General features: G+C 43.8%; 1 protein-coding gene across 19 annotated transcripts in view; it reads right to left on the bottom strand.

The window, feature by feature from the left end:
- The window catches only part of dlg1 (MAGUK family member discs large 1), a 540041-nt gene that overhangs the window by 4269 nt on the left and 522433 nt on the right, over positions 1-13339 (bottom strand). For 13 of the 19 annotated variants that reach the window (XM_077658735.1, XM_077658727.1, XM_077658734.1 and 10 more), the window contains 10 exons: positions 12507-12683; positions 11566-11638; positions 11340-11439; positions 9545-9565; positions 8802-8849; positions 7801-7851; positions 7274-7375; positions 6809-6981; positions 4275-4384; positions 1876-1967 (listed from right to left, as the gene is read on the bottom strand). In XM_077658735.1, coding sequence (XP_077514861.1) covers positions 1876-1967; positions 4275-4384; positions 6809-6981; positions 7274-7375; positions 7801-7851; positions 8802-8849; positions 9545-9565; positions 11340-11439; positions 11566-11638; positions 12507-12683 — 947 coding nt within the window. Of the gene's footprint in view, positions 1-1875; positions 1968-4274; positions 4385-6808; positions 6982-7273; positions 7376-7800; positions 7852-8801; positions 8850-9544; positions 9566-11330; positions 11440-11565; positions 11639-12506; positions 12684-13339 lie in introns of all 19 variants that reach the window. The other 6 variants (XM_077658726.1, XM_077658733.1, XM_077658730.1 and 3 more) reach the window with 1 other exon arrangement.

Here is a 13339-nt window from a genome sequence, read left to right as displayed (position 1 = left end):
AGCGCAGCTTCAATGAAGTTTTGCGAGTAAGCAGCCAATTTATTCTTTTTTTTGCATATCTAAATATGCCTACTCGTTTCATTTGACACACAAATAAAAAAGTTGCCACAGTCAGTTCGCATTTCCAACAGCGCTGCTGATATTCTCTGAGAAATCAGAATTAACGTGCAAACTTGCATGTAAAGATGCCATCTACTGCACGACTGTCTGCGATGGCTTTGCTGATGGGTCATAATCCATGCCTGTGACTCATGGCTGTAGGTGTTAGAAGAGTTTTGGCTAGGTTGCTTTTCACATGCTTCGCTGACATAGGTGCAATGGTAATCAGTTCTGCGTTCATTTAAATTATTGCCAGCGGTAATGGTAATGGGGAGCGAGTAAGTCAGTAATAACTTTATTGAGTGTCTGGCAGGGTTTAGCGCGACCATGCCTAGGTTTCCCACGTGTGGACGTCAAGATCTTTTCTCGTCACTGCCTTGAGGGCCTGCTGTACGGCCCAGAGTTGGTCGTTGAGGCTGGAGCTGCGCAGAGCGGCGGACCACCTCGACGAGAGGGTTTCGGAATTACCACCGGTTAGGCGTGCTTACACTCCCAGAGTATGTGTTAAATGTGGCTACGTCTGTCTTGCAGACCTCGCACGTGTTGGTGTTATATATTTCTGGGTAGATCCTGTTGTATTGCAGCGGGTTCGGGTATGTGTTTGTAACTGCCTCCAGGAGACTGCCTGAGCTCTACATAGTTTGTTGTTAGGCGGAGGGAAGGTCCAGCGGGCCAGGTGGAAGGCTTTGGTTAATTCATTGAAGCTCGTCAGTCTATCTCTCCCCCCGTCTTCACCATGGCTCTCTCCGGCACGGTTAGTGAGACCTCGTAATGGGGAACGTTAGATATTTACTATAAGCGGTGGCTAGCTTCACGATGAAGCACATTAGGTCTAGTGACACAGAGTAAGGGGCCCGTAACAATCCGCTATCGTTCAGTGTGACAGCGAGTAACCAGTAATAGCAGAAAGCGCGCACCAGCGTGGGTGCACTCTAGTCTCGCTTTTGTATCCACACAGTGATAACATTTTTATTTTCTGGTGCACCTAGCACAGGCGTTGCTGCGTAAATGGTGGAGCAATGGCTGTTCCAAGCGGTGACTCAACAGACCAGCATGCAACCGGCATCTTCGTATCGCGTGTCGCAAAAAAATCTATGAAGAATTGAAGCAATCACATTTCTGCTCTGTCATACAAAGCACTGATTTTGAGGTGCATGTGAAGCGCATAGTGACGTGAGCACAAGCGTGCCTTGTTGACGCTGAAGTGTCTCTAGGCGTCTCAATACTCTCTCGCATGAGGACGGGCGCTTTATGATGTGCGCAAAAAAAAAAAAGAAAAAGCATTAATTTGATACCCAGTGTAACAGTGTGTTTACCATGTGAATACGTCCACTGTTTGATATTTCCGTTTTCTGGAGTACCATGAAAATCGTGCCATAGCGCTGATTTCAAAACGACGAAAGACCAAAAGGTGACAGATTTTTGGAAATAAACTCTGTCAATAAGCTCTCCAGTCTAGTCTGTCAATGTCCTGTTCTGATTCCACAACAATGAAGTTCCCGCTTAAGCACACTTTCCTGCAGGCTCAGTGAATTTCATTGTAGCAGGTTTTGACTGCATATGTGATACCTATGCAAGCAAAGACACTATTGTGTGATGTAACGTGGGCTTATGTAGAACGCTTTACAAGCACAGCTCCCTTTCCATTAGTAACTATCCTTTTGCACAGAACAAGGTGCTGGCAGAGGAAGGAGAACAAATGGGAGAAAGAGTGCAAAAGATTCTGCCTACGGGGCTGGGCACACACACGTGGTGAAAACGTTATGAGGGAAGTACCTGTGAAATACTCAGCAAACTCCTGCTCAAGCTTTGCTGCTCGCTCAAATGTTTTCCGTGCCTGTTCCTCTGTTATCCTTTTGTTCATTTCCCTGGAAAGAATAATTGCAAGAGTTGACGACATTGTTTACATGCATATATAAAAACACCCTTGCCATTTTGGACAGTGCACAGTGTTTTCAAATACACTTTCCATAATATCTGGCTATACATATACTACAAAACTATTTCACACCAATGTGAAATAGTTATCTGTGCTAGATTATCTCGCACCTGGAGAATTTTAATGCCAGATTAAACTTCAATACAGCAATGTTTTAGCACAATAACTGCATTAAGGTGAGACGTTTACTGAGCAGTGACACTGAGCCTGAGCTCTCTGTCAAACTCACCAGCACACTATTAGAGGCAATGTGCTTTCATGCCTTTACATGCCTTTACATGTTTACATGCCTTTAAGCCCTCGATTTCATGCATACTAGGAAAGATATGAAATATAGGCAACTACGGCTGCTAATTTTTGTTTTTTGTTTATTAAGTTTTCCACTGTTCTCAAGACTGCAGTGTGAGTACAGCTATATGCCACTGGCCTTTATGAAAAGAATGCATTAGTTGCTAGAAGTATGCAAATTCCTTCTATAAATTGGAGTTCAGGCTGTGCGGCACTATGTCTGAAATGGTAAAATAATTATCTTCATTAAGGGTGTGCAAATATTATAAATATTGAATAACAATTGAATGCATGTTATTCATTTCACACTTGGTTTAAGAAATTAATATTTGAGAATTTCCGAATATTCGGCCGTGGTCGAATACCGTGCCAACTTTCATAAACTCTATCATGGCGAAAGCTTAATATCTGGGCAAACTATCCGAAGATTGAGTTTATAGTGCCAGGAAAACAGATCAAAGGCATACCTTCGCTTTTTTCCCCCACGTTTATTGCACTGACTGGTCACATTAGAACGAAGATAAGCTTGAACCTCGTGTGAAATTCCGCAAGTGAGCTTTCCAACATATCATGCGTGATGAGAACAAGATGGCAGACTAGCCACTTTGAACTACCACAGCGTGAAAGGATGCGTGTTTTTTTTTGTTGTTGTTTGAGCCTTCTATAACATGTTACATACCTAACACCCACATCCATAGCACTCATTCTGTCGCCTTGACAACTCTTCTAGCGCAAGCTCTGCCACCTCATTTTGGTTAACTGTGGTATGCGGCAAAGCCCACTTGCAGACTTCGCTTGAGGCTCCCAATGGGGGGTCGAGTTGAGGTGTCACAGACAGGGCAAGCAACTGTGTAAAAATCTCTCCTATTGCAAGGTGCATTACAGCCCGTACATCTCTTAAAAGTTCCACAGTTCCGGTTTCTGAGCTTTGCCGCCAGCCCGTGGAGACGGTGGCTATCGGCCGCACATTCGCCAGCTGTTCGAACTCAGCAGCACGCCACTTTTGGATGCCGACTGGCATGTCTCTGGTCCCTTTTTCCTTTTAAAAGCAGTTTTACCATTCTGACGCTAATATGTGTTCCCCTCGCTTATGTCTGTGCTGTTCTTCCAGCACGCTGAAACTGCGTGCTCATCACGGTCTTTTCACTGTTTACGCGATGGAGCCTCCTCACAAGTCTTCACTGCATTCGGGGGCATTTAATAACTCGGCCTTCAGATAATTGAGGCATTTCTTTCGGTCTCTTGATTGAAGTCCAAATTAACGAGGTGTTACAACCCATCCCGTTATTTTTGGATGCCAGTCGTGTGTCATTCACGGATTTCATTCTGTTACTCATTTTGTACGATCACTGTACAGGTTGCATATTGTTATGCTCTCTAATCAAAAAGTATACATTTCTGCGCATGTCATATTTTTTTTGCATGGCGCTGAGTCAGTCGACATTTTTTTATTTCAGTCACAAGGACCATATGGTCCTTAAAAAAAAAAATACAGACAACAAGTGCCTACTCATCTTTTTCTAAAATTTTTTTTTAACAGTGGACAGATATTCGACATTCACACACCCCTAATTTTACACATAAGCAATTACTTTTTGCATTCAAGGACAAATTCATTAACGCTGCTGAGTGGACGACAACACCGGAAAGTTGCCTACAAAAGCACAGTTATGGGACACGAACACTTACTCAAGCTCGGCTGCCAAGCTAGTACTGCGCATGAACAAATTGTTGGAGTCACATAAGGGACTTCAGCATCCTTTTCATTGCTCATGAAGTAGTGTGGCACAAAACGCCGATTTACAGTAGGATTATACGAGTGATGAGGTCGTGTTAGGAAGTACAACTGATTGAGGCATGGCTAAATGCCAGCCAGCTAAGCATATGTTCACACTTTACTCATTATTAACACAGGTAGATACTTAAAAGAACAAATGAAGGTACCTACATTATTGATTCCACTGACTTCGGCTTGATGAAAATGGCAATTGGTTCAAGGCCGGCAACCTGGAGCCTCTTGATAGCGTTACCACTCACATCCAGGATGCAGTGTTTGCCCTAGAAATGAAAAAAAAAAGCAAGTAAGGGACCGATATGAGCCACTGCACTTGAAAACAGCAAACTGTGCATGCCTGGCAGGTATGCAGAAAAATACTTGCATTTAACTAATCTGTCTTCAGTGCACACGCACACAAGTATGCGCAGAATGCAACAATTTTTCAAAATTTGTTACTGGTAGTCTGAATTCAGTGAAAAGTTGGTTCCAAAACAACTGCTACTTGATGTGACAAAAGTGAAGTTCACATATTCTTCCTTTGGCATTAGACTAAATTCTGAAAGGGATACATTGTGATGTTCTCACATTATGACTACACAGTCTGTGCGGTCAGAATCCCAAAAATGACAGAAAACGCAAGAACTAATAATTATCAGAAGAGTTTTACCGGTCCACCCGTACAATACTTGCCCACGTGTAGCCTCCCGTGATTCCCACATTAGATAAATATTATTAAGTCCTGCTGCATGCACAGGTATTGCCACGCTGGCTTCTAAAAATCTACCTAGGCTTCACCTGCACACTCTGCTTCTCTATGTTATCTTTGGTCACAAGCATACCACTTCATGTAATGGTCAATCACTCCATGCTGTTTTGAACACAGCTTGATTAGGCCATTTAGCTGCAACAGTCCTAAGGAGATGGCTGGGATGGACATATATACAGTAAAAGCTCATTAATTCGAACTCCACGGGGACGCTGACGCAGTTTCAACTGTGGCAATCTGCGATCAGGAAGCAGTCAGGTAGTGAGATTACCCTATCTTATTGTTCTAAAATATTCCGTCATCACCTGCTTTTATTCCCGCAGGGAAACGGCCAACATCTTCTGTTCTAAATCCTGAACTTATCGGAAGGCCTGTACATCGCCTTTAAAATTGCACAGGTGAGCGGCGTTCAGGGCACCCGAACTTGCGCAAGGAAGGGCCGCACTGCAGTCGTGAAAGGCGTGCAACCGCCTGTGAGCGTGAGGTTGAAAAGCTGGGAAATGGAGCCGCGTGCGACCATGTCACAGCTGCCGCTTATTTGCAGCCTCCGGGATTCACAAATTCACAGTTGCGAGTTGAGGAGGTTGCGCGACCTTTTAGGTCAAAAAGCGAAAATTGCCAGTACAGCCGCATGTACGTTGCCCAATTTTCCAGCCTTCTGGCCCCTAGTCACAAGCTGCCAAACCAATGAGAGTGCTTTTTGGCGATATCCTCTTTCAATAACACACTGGCCTTCACGCATAGTTTCAGGCTCCTCTCGAAGCATTTTGTAGTGGAAATCACCACAAAAGGATGGCATTTCTGAATCGCTACACAGGGCACACCACGTAAGATGACGCTATGGCTGCAGCTAATTGCTCGGAACGTGACGCAAAGGACACTGGAAAACAGACAAAAATGTGCAGCAAGCCTCAGTGAGAATTCCTAATTGTTTCGTGGAAGTCGTGGCTTTTCGCATGACTACGTGGTTTCGGAATCGGAGAACTGGAGACGCTGCGACGCGTCTGATTCGTGCCCTCACCCGTTTACCTGGCATCATGCCTCGTGACCTTATGATCAGTGACCTCGCACAACATTTTTGCGCTCTCCGCATCTTCTCCAAAGAGGTGGTGCAGCCTCGTGGAAGCATTCCTTGGTTCGCTACGTGTGCAAGCCGCCCAGGAGCGGCAGCGCGCAGTTCAAATTATCCGAGGCACAACCCATTCAGGTTTGAATTAACGGGATATGTTTTACATAGGCTCCAATAAAGCATGGATGGACAAGTCGTATAGTTCGAATTATCCAGAAATTCGATTTACTGAGGTTTTATTTAACGAGCTACACAACTAGCAGCCAGCTCCTGCAGAAGCAACAGCCATATAAGGAACTTTTTCTGGTAATTTTGTGAAATTTGGTGTCCATGAATTATAAAAAAATTTCACGACTTGATACAGCCACATAACATCAGGTTATGCACAGAAATGCACCCCCCTTCTGCCCCCCATACACATTCATGTGTGAAAAAAAAAGAACAATCAACAAGCGAGAAAATTTGCAAACAAAAATTTCAAAGCACACAGACCCTAGTGGCTCCTCAGCTATGTTTCAGGAAACCTGTGTATGCTGTTTTCATTTTTTGTTTTGAAATATTAACCTTGTGCAGGCACTCGGGTACAGACACTTATCGAGGGGCCACACATCCATGCAGCAAATTGCATACCCATCTGGTGGCAAGGATACCTTGTTTACCAAGCTGTTTAAGAAGGCTGGCATGGTTCTCAACACCACATGATTTGGGAACGTTTGACACAGATGAAATCACAAGCCATGAGTGTGCACGAAGGCTGATTAGTCACGGTACCATTTGTAAAGCAGCTGAATTAACAATGCTAGCTCTGCCCGACTGCTTCTGCCGTCAAGGTGCTGATAGACAAGAAGTGGAGCACATGGGGCTACCCACCTTCTCGGCCACCTCTCGGACAGAGGCGACGCTGGTGCCGTAGAGGTTGTCATTGTACTGGCCAGCCTCAATGAAGAGGTGGTTCTGGATGTCTCGTTCCATCTGCTCCCTTGAGGCCACAAAGTGGTAGTCACGACCATCTACCTCGTAGTCACGCTTTGGCCGGGTTGTATCTGAAAACACAAAAGGTACTTCAGACTGCTGCTGTCACGCTCTGAACTCTGTATAAATTCAGGCAGGCTTGACAACTGTTTTCTGGTGGACAATGCGCATAAATATGGGCACAGATGCACACACTTAGAGCCACGTATGAACATGTATGGCATTTTCCAGTGCTCCTTGAAAGCAAATGCCCCTTGGCTGCACTTTTCATCACTACTTCCTGATGTATTTATGCATTTCCATTGAACCTTCACCATGCACATCAAACAAAGATCACATTTTATGAAATGAGAGCGTACTTACGTGGAACGCATGATCCAAATTTTTCAGGATACTCTGATATCAGGTCATCGTTGATTCTGTCTTTTAGGGGTCCCAAGATTATTATAGGCCGTGTGTAGGAAACTGTTGAAACAAAATAGCATGATCAGAGACACCACCACCAGATCAAATGAAGAGCTGTGGCTTGAAAGACTGAATGGAGGCAGAGAAAACCACAGTGTTTCGAGCAAGCAATGATGCCAAATAGCCAGTGCTACTTTGCGTCGCAGTTCTTAAACCACAAACTTGCAAATCTAAAGTGCGGTGCACAAGGTCAGCACCAATACTGTAATATTCAGCAGTGTGCATATGCTAAGCGACAATTTGAATGTGTAAATAAAATTGTAAAAAAAGACAGCTCCACTGATAAATAACATACATACTAGAGAGAAAAACTGAAAACCGATATTTTATACCTCTCCTAGTCATTTATGCGCAGAATGGCACCATCAAATGTTATGCAACAGTGCTTGCTACTGACTAAAACAAAGCTATGCTTTGCTACTCACTTTCCTGCTGCACAACTGCCTCGTAAGAAAGAACAGGCTCGTCAATTCCTCCTGTAAATGAAGGGGAAAAAAAGTTCTCAGAACAAGCTGATGGGCTAGAGAAACTGAAGCAAGCTTGGAATACAAAGCCACCTCAATTCACTGAAGTATTTCTAATGTGTCGCTCTGATGGGAACCCAGGAGAGGATAGGCCTCTCCTCTCAGCTATGCATTTTTCACGTTTTTTATAATTTATTTATTGAGATCAGCATATGCTTACTGTGACACTCATTGTGGCTGTAACAACAGAAAGAGAGCAGAACAACACTTTTTTTCATAACAGGAGACACAATGGCAATGCAAATATTTTCACATTCCTCTGGGAAAGAGCGCAGTTGCTTCTTATTCATAAAATAAGAGCACTACTGCAATGAATTTGGTATGGCTCACATTAGGTCCGAGTGAACTTGTTCCACGACAGACCATGCTACCACTACTACAAGGCCTGTAAAGTGCTGCACCTTTCATGTGATAGTGAAAAGCAGCTGTCATTAATCCAACAGTGACTGCAACAGACCAGAGAGGTATCAAATCTGACAGGTTGGTTGAAAAAGTTCCTTCCATACATTCCTTTCTTTAATTCAAGCCAAGATATGCTTCAACCTCACTGGATTTCCACGCCGAACCAAATGCAAATGAGGTGTGAGGTTTTCGTTTGCTTGCACAGAGTTCAAAGGAAGGTGCAGCTGCCCTGTGCACTACAGGCTACTTAACAATGCCAGAAGGTGCCGCACAGAAGAAGAAAAATAAAAAAAGACATGAATACAGCTGTCGAGATGTCACAACGACCTGCACAAGATTATGCAAAGCCAAACAGGATACATTCAGACAACTGCAGCCATAGGCTAAGATTTCACACTGCCACTTCAGCAGAGCAACGAAAACAGCAACTACAGGCATTAGCAAGACAGTACACGATGATGAGAAGCTGTTGCTTAACATGCTAAATGTATGGTACTTACTTGTGCTGCTTGCTTCGCTATCGCTTGCGTAGGATGTGTTTGCTGTGTCTGTGAGTCCAAAGGTGTCAGTATAAGCATAACATGCATGTAAACAAACATCTCAAAACAGCCATGCTAACACTGTGGTTATAGACAATTCAGTGACACGTTCTCTTAGCAGTCAAAAAGCTAACTTTAAATAATGTTACTTAAATGCACAAGTAATGCACACAGAGTTACTGCATCATGCTTTCAAAGAGCAGTACGAAAGAGAAAAAAGACTAAATTTTATTACTGGCTCCCACTCCACGGCTAACGGTGCCTAACAAGAAATAAATTAATAATTAAAGAAGTATATGGCCATGTACGTAGCACATGAGACAAAGAGCACCATTAGCAAACATGAGAAAATTAAACTTTAAATACACTGAAAATAAAATTTTGCTTCATTTCCAAGAACACCAATCTACTGCTGTAGCTGGTCATGAGTCATAAAATGTTAATTTGTAATGGTCAACCTAGCAATTAGGCATACTGTACAAAAAGCAGAGAACCATTTCATGTTTGAAAGACTGCATATGTTTAAAATGCAGCAGGGAATGAAGCAGAAAAAGCATACAAAGAGAATTCCAAGGACTGCAATAGCTACTAATGGCAGTAAGCCTTATGATGACACACAATGGAATTTTACTGAGCAAACAGCCAAGACAACAGCCAAAAATGAAAAGAAAGCTCAAGCAAAGAGGTCATTCCTTTGGTATTACCTTTGGTTGGGGACCCGTCCCCTGGAATGTAGAGCAAAAGAAAACAATGTATAGAATACCTTGGTTTATGTAACGATCTTAAACATATCATAGCTATCACAAGATTCCACATCCAAACCACATAAATGGAAGAGTAGCCACATAAAGTTTGGCAAAACCCAAATATTGCTTCCTAAGCTTGCTATTACTTAAAAAAAAAAAGAAAACAAGCAAGAGCAACCTTTTAGTGGTTTTACTGTATATGCAAGCATGCATGAAAAAAAAAATATTTTATCATGTGTCATGACAAAAAAAAATGCAGTTTTCCCCACAATAATCAGCTGAGTGTGAACTTCTACCAGGTGTTTAACTGAAGCCCACCACTGATTTTCAAACATAGATTTTTTGGGGTACAAAGATGGCTTTGGCAGCATAGTTATACCAGTGTTGGCGAATCTTAGAATACAGGCGAATCATGTTAATAGCAAATTGGGCAACTAAATTCTAAAAGACAATTTGTAACTATTATAGTTAGGCATCTGGTTGCAATTACAGATTTGTAGTTAGCTGTAAGTTATAGCTATACCAGTTTTTAGAAAATTTGAAAACATGACTACCCTTGATGCTGCAGCTCAACAAAATTTGGCCATCCTGTGCATGTTCCAAAACTGCGTGTCATTGGAACATGCATAGTAATGCCCTGCAGTATACATCGCTTTGTGGTGCATGTGCCACATGACCTTCTCTGTCCTGCCTGCACTGTGGTGGTCGCCACTGCTTGCTGCTCCAGCCCAGACAGGAGAGGCTATGTCACGAGACATATGTACAGCAAAGTGATGTGCATTGGTGGGTGCTCTTGCCTTCACCGCAGCAGTGCCATCTTTAACCTCAAAAAAGCCTAATTTTAAAAATTACCGGCAGGCTTGCCTGAAACACCCGTTACAGCGCATGAAAATGTAGAAGATGTGCGTCAGCAGCCAGAGGTTAAGAGGTGGGACTGACTGCCCCCTTCGAGCAAAAAATGGTCTTTGAATTACACAGGCTTGTGTTTTTCAATGCAGACAGCTAGAAACGCATTGTGTGTCCCCCATTCCAAGACCTACTCTTGCATTTGACTGCCAACAGTGGTCACAGTTTGACAAAACACTTCAACGAAAAAGTTACCTGTAAATGACCTAAAATAGTACAGACATCAAATTCTGGCTGCGTGCTTTCTTTGTAATGATGATTAAGACATTAAAATATACATGAATCACCATGTGGTATATTCGCCTACGACTACTAAATAATTTATAATTGAATTTGTGTTTCGGTTACAACACCCGAGTGATGGCTATGACGTCAATGGTCAGTATAGGTCACGTGAGCCATGAAGATAACTACAATATAATTGCTGTTTCTTCACTCGCGATTCCTGCTTTTCGGCAGGCTGGCTCTGGCATTGTAGTGAATTAAAATGGAGAAACAGCGATAAGATTGCACATTTGTTCATGCGTCACATTACCTATGATGGCCTTTTACGTCGTAACCATTGTTTGGCTATCGAAACCGAAACAGGGGAGAGGAAATTTGAGTATAAATTATTTAGCAGTTTTAGGCGAATACCACGTGATGATCCATGTATATATTAATGCATTACGCATCATTACAAAGAAAAAAAACCCCCAAAATCTGGTGTCCCTACCCCATAAAGGGCGAGACATACATGCCCCCTACGACACAAGCCTCTGCATACTACACCACAAAAACACACCGGCTACCTGAAATGCAAAACTTCCATGCAAGTTCAAAAACAGAAAGAGCGTACGAGGCTCACTTTCGACGTCACTGCCATCTTCCGTGCTGTTGTCTTTGCTCTTCATGAAGGGGAACTTCCGTGAAAACGAGAAATTCTTCTTTTTCCTCTCTAGTGTGCCCTGGAAGAAATTGGAAGCATAGGACATGTTTTTGTGAAACATGAAAGGGTTGGAGATTGCATGCAAGTTGGGGCTCACTGCATAAAGCAGCCGCGAAGAACTCTCACAGTAAACCTCCTATCTCACCTTGCCGTCGCTATAGCTGCTCTTTCCTTGAAACTTGACTGACTTAAGCCTTGCACGTTCCCTCCTCTCCACTCTGCAAGGAGATGAAGAATTTGAAGAGTGATTAAAAAAATCAATCTTAATGAGACATTGTCGTGGAAATTTGAAAATGTGCAACACAAAACAAGAGCGATGAGTGCTTCCGGTATATGTGCTGCCAGATAAAGGCACAACAGATTGGCAAGAGGGCTAAACTAAGAAACAAGCAGGTAACTTCCAGGCTACCCCTATTAACAGCTATATGTCAGTGCACGTTAATGATCCTCAGGTGGTCGAAATTATTCCGGAGCCCTCCACTATGGCACCCATTTCTTCCCTTCTTCTTTCACTCTCTCCTTTATCGCTTCCCTTACGGCATATGCCCACTTCACCCTGCACAAGCATTTTTTTAAGTCGCACCCAGCAACCTGCGAGTGCTCAACAAATACACAAAGCTTTTTTACACCATGATGAACCTTAGCGCAGTATTCGATAACGAAAAAGCACATAAGATAACAGCACCTCAACAAACATACAGCCAATGAACCTTTGCTCATACATGCACATGCTCTGCCATTTCCTGTTTCAGCTCAGTCTTTCATGTTACTGATGGCGTTATTCTAAACACTTAGCAACGAGCATTATGGGCCTGAACTGAGGCTGAGGGCACAAAATGTAAATTTTGCAGTTAAAACAAGTAAGCAGGCCTTCCTTTTAAAGATGCAGCTGCAATGATTTACAAATTGAAGCATCTCCCCCCCCCCCTACTCTTTCCTGAACAAAGAAATCAAGTGAAGACAGGTGAGGTGTAACAGCTTCATTGCTTGCACTAGTGGTTTACCACACTCAAGGTGTTTCACTTCATCGGCATCACTCGCTGCCGGTGAAAAAGAAGCAGCAGAATGCAGTGTGCCCTTCCTCACCTGCGCTTGCTGGGAATGATGCCAATGAAGTCCTCATGGCCATCGGGGAGTATCTTGCGCGCCTGCCACCACTCGTCGTCGCTTGCGTTGATGACGTGCAAGATGTCGCCAAAGCGGAACGGGAGACCTCGGCTTGGGAGCCCACTGTCTCGAGATGGCTCGTAGTCAAAGAGGGCTCTGCACCAGACAATGGTGGGGCAAAATGTCACATGCTGCAATCTCAAGTGTGTAGCTGTGTATGATGAACAGGTGCTCCACAGTGTAACGTTTCACTCATTCGCTACTGCGCACAACTTCCATTATTATCGCATGCGAGACATGTACAATAAGTCTATATAAGGTTTGTTACGTAGCAGTGACAAAGCCATAATGTCTCGAAAGCCATTATATTTTCAAAGCTGCAAGCAAAGCTTTAAACGCTTTAACTCTGCCCGCTTGAAGCAGACAAGAATAACTGCGGCCACACCTTGCACGACACAACTGAACTACAAAGTGCATTAACAGTGTTAAACTCTTCCACCAAGCCCAAAGCTGCCACATGCAACTGTGCACATGGGAGCACCAGTCGAGCAACGCTAAGCTATACACCACCTGAGAGCAAATGACGAACTAATCCTTTCTGAAACGTGGAGGAACGCAACCACGCCGCTCAGCTATAGCCGCACCGAGCGTTCGCTCACTCAAACGAGCCACTCTGCACGGGCGGCGAACGAACTCCCGCGTTCCAGGTGCCGCAGGTGCGCTTTCCCGCAGCACGCGCTGCGCGCCGCCTCCGAAGCGCTGCGGGGAAGCGCCCTTCCCGTCTCCGCGCGGAGCGCCAGAGACTGCTTCCG

Source organism: Amblyomma americanum, chromosome 3, assembly GCF_052857255.1.
Source record: "Amblyomma americanum isolate KBUSLIRL-KWMA chromosome 3, ASM5285725v1, whole genome shotgun sequence".
Lineage (NCBI taxonomy): Eukaryota > Metazoa > Arthropoda > Arachnida > Ixodida > Ixodidae > Amblyomma > Amblyomma americanum.
The sequence above is the reverse complement of the archived record's forward strand: the minus strand, read 5'-3'. Positions and strand labels throughout refer to the sequence as shown.